General features: G+C 42.9%; 1 protein-coding gene across 2 annotated transcripts in view; it reads left to right on the forward strand.

Moving 5' to 3' along the window:
• Window positions 1–15,724, forward strand: part of smyd3 (SET and MYND domain containing 3) — a 194,080-nt gene extending 178,356 nt beyond the window's left edge. For both annotated transcript variants that reach the window (XM_035398656.1, XM_035398740.1), the window contains exons 11-12: window positions 14,802–14,910; window positions 15,535–15,724. In XM_035398656.1, coding sequence (XP_035254547.1) covers window positions 14,802–14,910; window positions 15,535–15,636 — 211 coding nt within the window. In that variant the 3' untranslated portion in view covers window positions 15,637–15,724. The remainder of the gene's footprint in view (window positions 1–14,801; window positions 14,911–15,534) is intronic.
• Window positions 15,725–15,998: the final 274 nt, after the last annotated feature.

Below are 15,998 nucleotides of genomic sequence, written 5' to 3' on the forward strand. Positions count from 1 at the left end.
TTGAATAATTGCAGCCGGAAAACTAAGCAATGGGATGAAATGTGTGTGCTCTCCAGATTTAAAAATATTTAACGAAACATCTTTAAATTCATGAACTGCGTGTTAATGGTGTGCTACAAAACTCCATGAAAAATGTACTAATGACATTGGTTCCTAATTGCCTAAACCCATGTGAAGAATGGCGTGTGACACATTCAGTTCAGACCTATGCATTGCATCTTAACTTTTACAGCTATATAGATCGAATACAGGGAGAATTTTTCTTGGCAGGGTACAGGAAGAAATATATACTTTTGAAAAAAAACTTTCCATAAACAAAATCTTTCTTTAAAATCTAGTGAAACGGTTTCCTGCCGGCTGAAAAATAAAAAATAGTTTTCGACTGACCCACTTAAATGACAGCTCCTACAGAGAACATTCTTTGTCAGCAACCTGGTTTCACTCTCAGTTCATACGAAATTAAACGTAAAGCAAGTAGCCTACATTTCGCAAAAGGTTTCACGTATGACTGAGAATGCATTTATTTATTTATCATGACTCGGTCTCGTTCTCAGTTCATAAATGAGACCGGGATGTTGTCAGCTATCTGAAACAGTATACACGTATTTCCTTTGTGAATACTTTAAAGCCTTTGAGTGGTGGGGGATGTATGCATGCATTGTTATCTTAGGTGAGATGTGGCAAGGCTCATTAGCAATACATTAATGAGACAGTTCACTCTGAGCATAATCTGTGAAAGATTTTATTTTTTTTTTTTTTGGTACGTTTTATCTTTGGTCATTGTTTTTGCTTTTTGTTTGATGTGTGGCGGTTTATACAGTTTGAATTGGTCTGCGTTGGGAGAGATACTTAATGGATGGGAATCTGTAAAGAAAAGAAAAGCCTTCTGCATATCCAGATGATAGCCCCAGTATTCTCATTATGAGTGATTCCTAGGGATTAATTAGTCTTTTATTCTATAAAAGACAAGCGTAGAAACATTGGGCTGATGGCGTGTTTCCAAATCCACACAGTCTGTTTGGAGACTGCAGCGCAATCACTATGGAAGACATGGAGACCTTCCTTCCTCACTCTCTGCTTTGTGCACTACTCTATGCTCTGTAATCATTTGATATAATGGAAATAGCAGGGGCTCAAAGTTGTTGTTCTGGTGCTTTTCAAATTCAGTTGTATTAAGTCTGCGAAAATGGGGCCTAGGAGTGCTTTGGGCTATTGAATCGCCTAAAAGGATAATCTACAATAATGGGATATAGCCTTCAGCCAACTTTCAACACACCAGGGAAAAAAAGCTCAAAATGGCTGACTGATCCAACCCAAGGCCTTGTAGCATGCTGTGGAGATAATCTTTATTGGTCAAGTGATTGACAGTTCATTGAAACGCCCTATTATGGGACTCTGAAAGCCCTCTTTCCCATCCCTGAGAGTACTGTACCTGCTCCAAGTAACACCTGCAATTGCTCACAGCGACAGGTGTTTTCGACCACTGCTGTTGCCTTGAATCTCACCTTCCAGAAAATGGCTGACCTTGCGAGTCGGGCCCTATTGCCTACAGGAGACATTGGGCGGGACAGGGTTCGAGCGGAGTGAAGGTCACACCACCCGGATTTCCCGCCCAGTCGGCAGAACGCTTTCATTAACGGCGAACGCGGGAGCCGGCCGGCGCGTAATTATTATGTAAATTTGGGCTATTAAGCAGTTAATCCAGGGGTGTGGAGGAAATCGGAGCACGTTCCTGGGCACCAGGCTCTGATATGACCACGTTCTAAATCGTCACCATATGTTTCGCATTTATGTTCCCTTTCTTCTGTTCAGCTTCACATTTCCCTCAATATACTTCTGTTTCTGTGATGCTGTCAGCGATGGCAGACAGAGATGAACCCCAAAACTGTTGTCAAAGTCGATGCCGTGTATGACTCCATGTTTTTGTAGTGAGGTTCTGTTTTAATCATGTTTTAGTCAGGTTTAATCAGAAACAATTGAGTTCAACAACCAATCAGAATTTTTGTACATCTGTAGAGTCCAAGTTGGTGAAATATCATAGCCACACAGCAACAAACAGTGTCAACTCGTCAGCTGGTTCAAGTCCGCTAGATGCACGTGGGCTCCAGGAAGACTTTGTTGAAGTTTGGGTTGCGAGGGGTTCCAGTCAAGACGACTTGGATGTGCATAGATCTTCCACTTGGGTCCGGCCGTAAGGGAGATATATTGACATTCTACTGTTATAATTATGTCTTGGTTGACCAGAAAAAGTTAATGGTGAACATGGCTCAGTGGAGAGTCACCACAAACATTCCTGTGGCGTAGTCACAATTTGAATCAATCTAATCTTTTTTACCACAGAATGCTTTAACTAGAACAGGTTGGCAGTTTAGTTCCTCCCATTGTTGCCTTGACAAAACCGCAATCTGCACTAGGCAAGTGGGCAGGTTCCAGTGACAATACAAGTTTTTTGGGGTGAGTGCCAATTGCGCAGGTGCAGTGGCCAGCCAGTCAAGCGCTGGTGGTGCTCCATATTGGTAGACTTCCTGTTTGGCGGGAAAGCTGGCACCTATACAAGAAAATAACGCACGTGCATACAAGGTTTAGCCTAGTCTCGGGAGCAGCATCTTCCGGCAGGTGGGAAGTAATAGTTGATTTCCCGTGAGCGGAAGCTCCTGTGTACAGCTGCCACACACGAGGCAAGACTTCATAAGCTGTCATCAGCTTTTTTTCTTTTTTTTTGTCTCCTTGGTTTCTGGTTCACATGTTCCTGCATACTGCAGCCAAGTATGTTTTATTATTGAAGTCCGAATATCTGCTGATGACATGAGCTCTGTTTTGCATTAGATGGAAACCGGTTTGTTTTTTCAGTTATAATTTGTTTATCGGTGTGGGTGGCCTGTAGACTGCTTTGGCTTTTTCCCACAGAAGATTTCATTTCTCTCTTCATTTGCTTGTTTGTGGAACAGACACCCTCAGCCAGTTATTGCACATCTTTTTCATTAGTCAAGGTGATTGCGTAATATTTCGCAGTAAAAAAAAATGCTAATTGTATTTCACAATGTGAATGTTTAGTCATTTCAAGAAAAAAATGCAAAAACAATGAGGCTTGTATTTATGAAATGTAAACATGTTCAGATATTTCAAGGAAAAAAATATACAATTTCATTCCATTGCAGGCATTAGCATACACTCTTATTCAGAGCGCCTTTTTTTTATTTAATTTTTTTTTTTTTTTACATAGCATCCATTTATACAGCTGGATATAGACTGAAGCATTGCTGGTTAAGTACCTTACTCAAGGGTACAATGGCAGTGTCCTACCTGGGAATCAAACCTATGACCTTCAAGTTAGAAAACCAACTTCTTACCCTTTATACTACTCTGCCGCCTGCCACAATAGAATGATGGTTTGTTTCTCAACCACAATAAAAATGATGGCTTGTATTCATAAAGTGCCTTTCATCTAAAGCTCTAAGAGCAGTCTTGCCGTGAAGAAATGGTGAGTTTACCTCAGCCACCGCTGACATGCAGCCCCCATCATGGAGATGCCCAGTAATTTGTTTTGTGGCAGAACTCCCAGTACACATCGCCTGAGTGGGAGAGATGACAGTAATGAAACAAATGACAAGCTCTGTCATGTCATCAAAGGATTGTATATTTATTTATTTTAGAAAATTTGGAATATAGCACATTACGCAAAGTAAATCTTGAAGTATCTCAGCATTGCTTCCTGGTAAAATAAGGGTAAAATAAAAATATATGTGGCGCCCACTATGGGCTATGGACATCACCACTCCTTGGTTTATGAGGAGAGCAAGAGGGGGGAGCTCTGAGTACAATGACAAAATTTCTACATAAATAAAAGCAGATATTGATTTTTAAAAAGTATTTTATTTCATACCGAATCAATGCTTGGAGAGCTGTAATTATCTTGCTCGGAAACACAATTACGCTGGCGTGAAATACCCCCATGACACGTAACTCCATAGGCTGGAGCCAGCAGTAACCCTGAGGTGGCGCGGTGCAGCAAAATCCGTACCCAAGCACACGCGGCATTCAGTTTAATCAACCCGGGCTGAAACCAGGAAGTGTACACTGCAGTTCATCTCCTGGATAGGCCGTACACAGAATACCAATGACTTCGCTGAGCTGAACAAACAGCCAGGGCCCCGGAATTCGCCTCGCCGAATACGGAGGAGCGTTTTCCAGGTGCGTGTGTATCTTACGGGTTATGGCTCTGGCTACGTGTAAATTGCAACTACAAACAAATGTATTTCAGGAAAGAAATGAAAAATTTGACGAACAAAATTTGATCTGTCGACATCCAAAACAAAGTAGCAGTCATAGAAATTCAAATCACGTGGTAGTCTCCGTTCAACTGAATGGTTTCAGAACCAAGCCAAGTCGGGGTAGGGGAGCCCTCAAGGGAACCTCCTGCAGGACAAGATATTGTGGTGCTCTGCTCTGAGCTGTTGCCCTGATCCTGCTTTGCAGTGTTGCTCTGATCATAGTGGTGCAGCGGTTAGCACTGTTGCCTCGCAAGGGGGTTCTGGGTCCGAGTCCCGGCCGGCTGGATTCTCTCTGCATGGAGTTTCCTCCGGGTACTCCGGTTTCCTCCAGGGCTCACTTGAAAAAGAGATGTCGATCTCAATGTGACTACTCTGGTCAAGTGATGTAAAATTTGAAATGGTGTGTGGTGGAGTGGGCTGGTAGGCAGCCTTGCTTTTAGTGTAACTCTTAACATAATATGACAAGGAGAACAGCCCAACAATGCTTGCCATTCTCCTACTACTAAAGTGTACCTATTGCTCGGTTTACCATAAAACAACATCGTATTTAGCGTTAGCACCATATCAATACTGGTCTTGAAAACCTCCAGAGTTTTCAGAAACATCCTTGGGACTCCCATGTAATGACTTGACTGGCCAGTGAAAGTTCTGCCCTCTTTTAAATAAAAATAAAAAACTGCTAGTTTATTGAAATTGAACAGGCTGGAGATTTGCGTGTGGGTCGGGAGGTGGCTATCGCTGACCATCTGGAGCAAAGGCAGTGTGAGAGATCTGGTCTGGCCCTTCCTTCACAGTGCGTGCTTTTTAAGGTCCCGATAGGCAGCGTGACTACAGTCAGTCGTGCAAAGCCCTTCTCCCCCTTCCACGTGGGCTTGAATACATCCGACTAATGGAACGTTCTGGAAGATGAGCATCTGGATCAGCGGAGGGTCGTCATGTGAGCAATTTCCTTTTTCTTTTCCGCACAAATTGAGGGTGTGTGTGTGCGAGCGAGACAGAGAGAGCCGGGAGGGATGAATGGGTCGCTCTTTCATCGGGAATTTCCGCTGTTGGTGCGCTGTCATGTGAAAAGGGGCAGGTTCAGTCCAAGTTCACAGCTGAGGGCCAAGCTTTCGGAAGTCCTCCGGACAGGGTCGTGCTGGGGCTCGGCATTGCTCTTTGGGCCGTAAATGTTACCCCCCCCCGCCCCCCCATCCTGATCAAGTAGCCTAGCGTTAATTAATTCCCTCAGTTCACCCGTGGCTTACGGTGCAGTTTCACGTAATACATAAGGATGTAATGCATAAACATAGCATGTTAATGCTAACAGCTCTGCAAGTATATGTCAAGTGTTTCATAAATTAGGGTTAAAGATGAGTGACATTCATATTGTAACGATCATTCGCGAATGTCGTTTTACTATATGCATGGATGGGATTATCGTCACATTGATCTGATGTTTATTTCATCCTTAATTTATCAACATAAGCAGCAGTATTGAGTAGTGACACTTGAGTGTGCTGTATGCAGTGTAATCTTGGGAACATTAATAGGACTTTTAAAAAGTTAATTTGTTTGCCCTGATTAACACGTGAAATGGAACCATATCAGATGTTATCTGTAATGTTGCGCCTCGCAAACGATTCTGTGGAGCAAGGAATTTGAGTGTTTACACAGTCGTTGCGGCATTGTCAAAAGCACGCGACAACAAAGGCTTCCTTATCTTTACTCTGTCAGCTAAATTTATGCAACGGCAGTGTTCATGAAGCTTTAAACCCCTTTGTGCCGCCTCCCGCCGCCCTCCTTTTTTTTTTGGTATATTAATATTTTTTACTTAATGTGACAATCGAGATGCAGGGAGACTGAAAAGCAGGGTAAGAAAAAAGTAAACCAAACAGGGCACAACAACACAAACCCTTCTGTTCCTTCTCTCTGTGCAGCGGGGGGATGTGTTCTCAGGGAGTGCTGCTTTCCTGTTGTTGGCTTTTTTTTTTCCAAGAACAAAATAAAATCTTCATCAAAATTTCATATTATTTGTTATGAAACTAGCAGTGCTGTGGGGCCGCTGTATTATGAATCATCGTAGATTGCTTGCGGCCTCATAGCCGGCTGTTAGTAACGTCCTACAGTGCTGCGCTGAGAGCACTGCTGTGTGAGGGAGTTCACTGGAGAATTACTCATTTGAGATGGAAGAGCATCTCATTTATACCTCCCCCCTCCCCGCCGCCTCCATTCCCCCTTCACCCAAAAAATGTTTTGTTTTTATGAAATGTTAGGAATTCAGTTTTTATCTGTGTGTTCTCCAGTCCTCCAAATCAAGTCTGCAGGTTTTCCTGGTTCAGTGGCTAATCTGGGCCTTGGAAACAAGGTGTGTGGACTGGACTCTAGCCAATAACTGACTTCAGTTAAGCACCTAGGACCACCTAGGGCCAAAAACCGGTGGGAGTCCAACCCACCTGTGTGTGCGTGTGTGTGTGTGTGTGTGTGTGCGTGTACCTGTGCGTGCGCGTGTGAGTGTGTGCGTGTGGGTGCCTGTGTGCATGCATGTGTGTGTGTCGTAGCGCATAGACCGGAGTCCAACCCACCTGTGTTTGCATGTGCATGTGTGTGTGACCGTGTCCGTGTGTGTGTGCACACGTGCTTCTGTGCATATGTGCATTATTGAATGAATTAATGTTTTTATCTATATGTTGTGGCTTGCATCTTAAGGCACCCATTCTCTGTAGGCTAAGACATACTCAGAATTTACATATTCATAAAAACATTCAATAAATGCAGCACATACCACTTTTTTTTTTGTTTATTTGTTTGTTTTATTGCAAGCACTGAACAAATACAACGAGACCAAAAGCACCTTTCTAAAAAAATTTCTGAAGCTTTTTTCTTTGTGTCAAAAACTGAGCTGTTTGCACAGTACTGTAATAAAACCTTTTCTCTGTAGTTGTGAAGGCTCAAACCGGGTGTTATTTGTCCAAACTTCTCCCTACCCATCACAGCATGCGCATAATGGCAAAGAGATGGTTGGAATGTGCGTGTAGTTGGGAGCAGTCAGAATGCTTGTGACACTATCCCTCTCAGCATTGATACTATTCTAAGCTAGAGCTTGCACTGCAGCCGGTAACGGTAACTACAGACACCGTTGCGAGGTTCAGCGTTAAGCTGTGATGGCGTTGTGTGAGTCAGTGCCGCTGCTTCTCGCCTTCCGACTTCTGTCAGAGTTTATTTGCGCAACCCTAACACTCTGAATTTTTTTCAATCCACTTTTTTTTTTTTTTTCTTAAGTGTCGATTGCATGCCTTTCGGCTAAAAACGCAACCGGGCGTCTGCATTTTCACCATCTTTTCGTGTGCTGTTTTTTTGCGTCCTCCATATTCTGATTGCCCCTCCGTATTCACAGAACCCCCCCCCTCCCCTCTCTGTTTCTCCTTGTTTTTGCCTGTTGTTTATGTCATGCTGCTTAAGGGAGTCTGACAACTAGACAAAATCTCATCACCAATGAGGAATCCCAGCAGAACAAAGTGTACACATTTAATTGTGAAATGAATGCGGCTAATGTTGCGTGATAAGCCATCAGACGTGTAATATTGTTTCTCAGTGAAACATGGAAAGGAATGCATATTTTATAATGACTGTTTAAGTAAGTACTCGTGACATAATATTATTTAATACTGTGCAAATTAAACATTAAAAACTGAAAGCATGACAAACATAGAGATTACAGAGCGATCACCGGAAAGATTCTTTGTTATTATGTGAAAGGCTCGTTCCCCACTACAGAATCCAAAATGCTTAGGTTTTGTGAGGGGATGGAGGAGGATGAAGAAATGACTCTATTGTTGGAGAAAAAGAAGGAAAATATAGCTTTTCTGAATTATGTTTTTGATGAACAGGGTGTTCATGGAAACTGCCAGATAGGCAAGTTCGGTGTGGAATTTGAGGCTATTATGCTGAAAGGGCAGAGTCAGTGTTTTTGATCTTTTAATGAAAGGAACAGACCTTTTTCATTTTTTGACATAACATAAGAAACAACTGAAACGTCAGAAGTGCTGCTTCTAAAGGGGGAAGAGGCATGAATGGATCTTTAAACGTGGACCCCTGAAATCGGTCTTTGAAAGAGCACAGTAGCCATGCAGAGACAGAGTTCAGAGAGCCAACAGATTCCATCCACGGGAGAGATCTGACCGGGCCGAACAGTGAACTGGATATTGCCGCAGCTTCTGGAAAACAGAACGGCCTTTTATGGATGTGCGTGTGAGCAGTAGCAGGCTAGCGGAAGCGCAAGATTGGGCTAGCGCCGCACAAGCTCCAGGACATGCGCTAATGGTCTCGCCATTCTGAGAAATCAAACGCAATCCCCTGACCGCAAGGTGATGCGCGGGGGCGGCGGCGAAGGGGCTGGGGAGGCGGGCGCTGAGGAGGTGACTGTTGGGTCAGGATGACAGCACTGTGACTCATTGAGTCTGCACAAAGCTTCACATTTAGAGTGCTCGCTTCTTATGCTGTCACTTTATAACCACGGGCAAATAATGGCGGTGAGGGCCGAGGTATAAAAGGTATGTAACAAAAAAAAAAAAAAAAAAAAACATTTAAGAGGTTTTTTGACGCCATGCCATTTCTACATTAACACATTCCTGACACAAATGGTGACTAAGCATCCTGAGTTTTCGTATGGCCGGAGTTTAGAAGCTGGTCTTCCTGTAACCGACTGTTTCCAGAGGCTTCTTCCACGGAAGGGGTGACGAAGTACAAACCATCTCCATATATCCATGGCAGATGGCAAACTATGTAATTATGATTGATTTCATGAGCGCAACAGGAGTGCGCTGATTAGGGGCACTGTGTGATGCCTGGCTTTCAATTACAATGCAGAGCTTCCGAGAGCTTGCCGTCGCCGCTGCCAGGCAAATTAATGATGGGACGTCGTCGTCAGCAAGCAGCTCACCTCTCCAGAATCCCTGAACAAGTTGCTGTGCGTCGAATGTGGAATCGCAAATTAATATTCCTCTCCTATAGTGCTTTACCCAGCAGAGGGTCTTTTTATGATCTCGTGCTCTAAGATTAATAGAATGATGGCACTCTCGCTAATGAAAAGTCAATGGGGCTTTCCCCAGACCCACACCTTTCTGCTGTTGCCAAAGCAACGGACTCACCCCTCAAGATCAGGCGATTGCCCCCTCGCAATGCAGCGGATGCTATTGATATCGATTGAATTCTTGCCATCGTTGAGTTATTGGCGCTGGATTATGCATTCAGCTCCTCAGACAAACAGGATTTTCAGTCACGCGTGCAGATAATACTGCAGTAAGATTCAACAGTCAACATTTTTTCTGTTAAGATGGCGCGCGCACTGCCTTCATCAGTGAAATGCATGGCCATTTCTAATTAACCTGCCCGTCTGGTTAAGAGCTGGAGTATAAACAATTAGCCTCAGAATATAGCGCCATGTCACTGACAACGGGAGAATGTGGAAATATTTTAATCTTTAGCCTCACCTTTACTGAACAGCTGTGAGTGCATATCCTTCATGAATGTTATTTTTATCTACCCACCTCTGTTTTAACCCAAATGAATAAAATATGAGCACATCTTGTACTTGACTTTGATATCTGCCTTAATGGCTTAAAGAGTGGAAGAAAGATTTTTTTTACCCCCCCTTCCGCTAATTGTGCAACAGACGGTAAATGCAGTACGGTGTTATGGTGAAACACCAGTAAAGCCGGGCATCAGACACAATGTCCATCTGGTGCCTGGCAACTGCGATGTGGAGAGGATGGTAACTCGGTAACGGGGTGCGAAGAGTGTGTGACCGCAGCGGTGGCAGTGACGCCCTGTGTGAGGGGGTTCTCTCGCATGTTGTCACTGCAGATAATCTTCGCTCACTTCCCCGGGCATGCCTTGCCCAATTGTTCAGTTCCAAAATGTGTAACTCTAGCACCAATGTCAATGGTCTGAAAACAGATGTTTGGATTTATGTTGAATGGAGTCTCCTTTTTAGAGTTGCCAGTTGGATCAATGGCACCCCTATAAATAAACAAAAACATTTTTTGGGGTGCAAGAGGATGGATGGGGGAGATCGTGTCTAACTCAGGATTTTGATATATCTGAGTGGTTATCTTGAGAAACTAGAGCCACAACTTTACACATTGTGATCATTTAAAAATTGGAGATTAAAATTATGAAATGCTTGACTCAATGTTTAAATATTATATATGACAATATATTGTTATCTCAAGCTTATAAGTACCACTACATTCAGAGGTAAATCATTTTCATCTACAGATATAACGCCTAATTAATATAATTCAACAAGCTGCCCACCAGATCCTTTACCAACCAAGTTTTCCAAGGACATTCTTAGTATTCTGTCTAGTTCTCTTTGCAGTGGTAAACTGTTCACTGTTGATAAACCTTTACTCAAAAAGGCTGATCTAGACATGTCATTTTAAGTTACCAGCTTTTAGACTAAACTCAAACCTCCCTTTTCTTTGCAAAGGTTCCAATCAAGGTAGCTAATGGCCTACAAAACAATGCAGAAAATGGCTAACCTTAGTGTTTGGTTTTATTTAAACCTGTTGCATTCAATGCTGTGGACCACAGCTTTTTACTTGAACAACATAAAATGGAATAGAACTGTCTGGAATATAGTTTGAGTCTTATCCCACTGAAAGTATTTGTTGCTCTTGATGAGTCAAGAAAGGTCAGTATTACTTGTGATGTCCCACAGGGCCCAGTTCTTGGACCCTTATTGTTCCCACTTCGTTTTAATATTATTCACTTTAATGGTGTGTCTGTTCATAGGTATGTTGATTATACATAGCTGTGTTTAAGTGTTGAAAGCTCTACAGCTGGGGTTCTTGCCAAATGCTTGTCTGATGTAAAAAATGAGATTATACAAACCTTCCCTAACTGAACAAAAACAAAACAGAGGCAGTTATACTAGGTCAAAAGAGGCAAAGAGAATTGTTTTGCCGGAAACAAATATAACTCTGAAGTCAGAAATCTTGAAGTAATCTTGGACTCGGAAGTAAGTATGAAATCACATGTTTAAAACATTACCAAAGTTTCTTTTCATCATCTTGGAAGGATAGCAAAGATAAGATCTTTTTTTATTATTGCCAGATGCTGAGAAAATCAACCATTTTATTTCAACTGGACTGGACTATTGTAACTCCCTTTTTTGGCCTTCCCAACTGTGCCATTGGATAACTGCAGCTAAAACAAAATGTAGCAGGCAGGGTATTGCCAAGGACACAGGAGTGGTATTGCTTTACCCCAGTGCTCATTTCCCTACATTGGCTCCCAGTTCATTTTTTGCATGTGTTCTGCATTATTCAGACGGGCAGGAAGCAGAGAGGGTAACAAATGGAGGAGGAGGACTCCTGGCAACGCATGGGGATATGGCTCGAGAGACCCTTCTGACTACGTTACCCACCATGCCCAGGCTCCCAGTTAATTTTAGGATACCAACCAGATGCAAATAAGGCCATCTACAGCTTGATTACTCTTTTTTCCATATAACCTTGACCATATTTTAGATTAATCAAGTGGATCAGCTTTATATAGCACACTAAAACATCAACTCAGTAATTTGGCATACAGTTCAACTCCTACTTAAGTGCAAGTGTACTATGCAGGGCTGCCTTAAAGCTTAAAAGCAACATATCTCCTCTCTACACCTGTCCACTCCCCTCTTCTCTCCTCGTTCTTCACTTTCACTTCTTTCCACACTGTCCTTTCTCCCACTCTCCTCTGCAATCTTCTTTTCTTCCATCTCTCCTTTTACCCCTTTCTCCTCTACCAAGTTTTCCTCATCTCTGCACTCTTTCTTCTCTTCTCCACTCCCTTTCTTCTCTGTACGTCTCCCCACCACACTGTTATTTTGTTGTCTCTCTGCTATGTGTTTTCAACCCTTCTGCCACTGAAATAGACATGAAGGGAACAGCTGAAGTTCAATTACACATGTAAATGCATGCCTGCTTCCTTAATGCATTTTCGCAATTTCAGTAATTAACTTAATTACTAATTTAATTAAGCCCGTATCTTAACAAAGCAATTCTGAGGAAACATGTACATCATTAGGCATGCAGCACTTTTCGTTCTTCATCTCCTGAAATCTAAGGGACTCATTTCTTTAAAAAATAAATAAATAAAATTGAAATTTACAGGAAAAATGAAATACCTACATTTTTAATGGATTTAAAATAATAAATAGTGGTCCATCACATAGAGCACCTGCAAAAATATACTTAGAGGATGTATCAACTCTGCTGTCTGGAAAATGGATAAAGACTACAAAACTGCACAGACATCTTTGAATTTCATTGAGCAGCTACACAACTTTGCAGCTATCAATTGCTAACATGCAACACATGTACTTGGCTAGCTAGTGATGCTAGCTATGTTGTACACTATATATACCTTGCTGACTAATATACTAACTGGCTGGTTCACCGGTTCACTTGTGTGAGTTTACCCAAAGGTTTGTTTGGCTCATGAAGTCTCATGACACACAAAAGCTCTTAGGTGATGCTAGCTAGCTAAGTAACAGAATGCTAGTGAATAAGCACTGGAAGTCAATATGGAAAACTTGCGAATGGAACTACTTCAATACCTCAGTAGTTTTCAAACTCAGTCCTGTGGAACCCCTGTAAATGCTGATTTTCATTCCAGTTTCAATTTTGACTAGTCTACTCTTGATTATAGGCTTTTGATTGCCTTTGGAGTTTGTTATTAGTGTGTATCAGCATAAGGACCGGAGTTGTGCTGAGAAATATGAAAAAAAAACAGTGAGAGACGTAGGCCTAACGTTAGGCTTACCAAAATCAACTGATGAAAGACAGCATAGGTGGGCTCAGCAATTGCGAAGGGCCTGGTAGGCCTAGGAAGACCTTTACAGTTAATGGCTGAAGAATTCTCAGCATAATGAAGAAAAACCCTGTCTCAAACCCAACAACAGGAGCTACACTGCAAGGTACAAACCACTAATTGGCCATAAAAACACAATGGCCAGGTTATAGTTTGCAAAAAAATACCTGAAAGAGCCCGCAGCTTTCTGGAAAAAGGCCTTGTTGGACAGGGACGACTAAGATTCAGAGTCATGGCAAGAGCAAAGAGTGAAGGCCAAAAAGAACTGCTCAAAATCCTTGCCAAACCCTTTACCTGATCTGAATCCAATTGAACGTGCGTTTCATATGCTAATGAGAAAATTTAAGGCAACAATTTGCCTCAAGCAGCCAATGTATGCAAAGGATATGCAATGAAGTACAAACAAAAAAAGTGACTGCTTGCATTTACATAGCATTAATAATCCGAAACATTATGGTGCCCTAAAATCGGGGGGGGGATGGGCTTATGTAGAAGATTTTCTATAATTTCTACATTGTGCATCCAAAGTGTTTAAAAGTACCCTTAAATAAAAGCTGAGAAAAAAAGCTGTGCATTAACCACATGTGAATGATTACAATGATTGCATGTTTGATTACAAATCTAAAATTGTGGAGTGCAGAGCCAATCAAGAAAAAAAAAGTCTTTTTCCCAAACATTTGGAGCTCACTGTAGTCACACACACACACACACACACACGCACGCGCACACACAAAGGGCTCCATTGAGTATCGCAGTGAATGCAAGAGGCTTCTCGGTGCCACTGAGAGTGATGACCCTGCAGTCTTGTGCATACGAAAGTGCTGACCGGGGCATATGGGCCTTGCGAGCCCCTCCCTCCCCTTTATCTGCCTTCCCATGTGCCCCGGCTTCGGTGGAAAACCGCTTAAGCCCTTTGCGTTGGAGCGGAGGCTTCGACCGAAGGTGTGCACATCTGCTCTTTTACTGCATGCGGGCATGCGGTGGCAGTCCTGTTATTGTTGCGAGGTCCTATTCAAACACTGCTTATGATGCAGGCTCTCTCGTTACTGTGATTCACCAAAGCCAGCTTTATCATGGGGCGTAACAAACGCACAGCCACGCAGATCATTTACAGTCCTTTTGCTCTTCTACACCTGCAGTGATGGTGTAGTCAGCAGGTATTTGACTTCAGAAGGGTTTACACTCTAATGAGAGCCCGAGTTTACCATGGGGACAGGTTGCTCAGTGTTACCTGGTCTCCTGTTAATATCAGTGTCACTGCATTTCTGTCCTGCGTGAACAACCTTCAGCACATTGGCTTGTGTTGTATGCTAGATATTGTATAAACAGAGATCCCAGACTTGGGTCTTTTAGATATCCTCTGCAATGTGTGTATATCATATATACTGTACATACATGTGTGTGTAAAATATATTTTTAAATTTTTATATTTTCTGTTAAGGTGATAACCTTGTTTAGTTTTCTTGTCCTTGATAATATTTTGCTGTAATAAATAATAAATAACCAATGTAATACATAAACAATAGCCTGCTGTGTTGAATAAAATGTCAAACATGAAACAGTTTATTGTGGGGGTTTTCCAAAATAGGCAGATAATTTTCGAGGGAAGCGCTGTGAACTGGGAATTGTAGTTCTCGAACATTCTCTCAGGTCCTTAAAACCTTAAAACTCATATCTCTTTCACAGACTGTACTACCCTGACCCCCACCCCGCTCGGGCCATCCAGCTGATGAGAGTGGGGAAACTGCAGCACTTCCTGGGCAGGCTGGCTGAGGCCCAAGAGACTCTGAGACAGGTAATGTATGGGGCTAATGCTGGCCTTGCTGTTTGGATGTGGGCCGAATTTCTGCTGTCACTAACTATGAAACTTAAGGTGTTGCCACAGATAGTCAATGTAATTTCTTAGCAAAAGTTTTGTCCCCTGATATTGTTCTTTGTCAGTATTCTTGTGGTTAGATGGGTCTTTCTGAATATTCATTAAGAGGCAAAGTTAAGGACAGAATATCCCTAGCTACTGTAGAATTGCATGCTACTGTTACTGACCAGAATCTCCTTGGGTAAGAATATTCAGAGGGCAGAGGGATTGTCTAGTTTGTACAGACAACATCTGTTCCTTGGTCCAGGCCCAAGATCGTCTTGTCTGTGCATGTAGCCAACCTCAGTCATCACCTGTGTCCTACATCACTTTGCAAGCCTGATCTCCTTGAGAAGTTTCCGACCTCCACCTGTTTTGCACTGCTGGTCCTAACAAGACCTGTTAGTCACATGCATCTGAGCAATCTGTGCCAAGTGCATCCGTGGCATTTTGTACAATAACCCAAATCCATACGTCCTGTTTCTCTTATGGAGGCTGTACACAGGCATTCCATTTACAATGCGAATGCACCTCACCCCCCTACCTACCCCTCCCTTCCGCCAGGCCTATGATGTCATGAAGGTGACCCACGGAGGAGAGCATGCCCTAACCGTCGAGCTGACGCGTAAGCTGGAGGAGATCCGGGCGGAAATGGACAGCAGCTAACTGTCCCTGGAGGTGCAGAACGCTCCATTTTATTACATCACTCTCTCCCGATCAAAAAAACAACAATAAAAGACTACCAAAAACATAATTTTGTGTGTTTCTCCATTCACTTCTAATCTCGTGCTCTTACCCCACTGAATTCTGGGATGTAACATCTACCAGCCGTGTTAGCTCTATACTGTGCTCGCTGAAGGGAGAGGTTTATGTATGACTTCATAATTTGAAAAGCCTTATCTTTGACAGCGCTCGTCTCCGGTCCTAGCACGGTCGTTACGTAGCGTCTCCGTCCCACAGTCCAAACACGGCGTTCCCCTCTGCTGAGGTCAGCGTTGGGGGCCGGCCTCTCTTCCCCCAGCCCCATG

This window comes from Anguilla anguilla, chromosome 1, assembly GCF_013347855.1.
Source record: "Anguilla anguilla isolate fAngAng1 chromosome 1, fAngAng1.pri, whole genome shotgun sequence".
Taxonomy (NCBI): domain Eukaryota; kingdom Metazoa; phylum Chordata; class Actinopteri; order Anguilliformes; family Anguillidae; genus Anguilla; species Anguilla anguilla.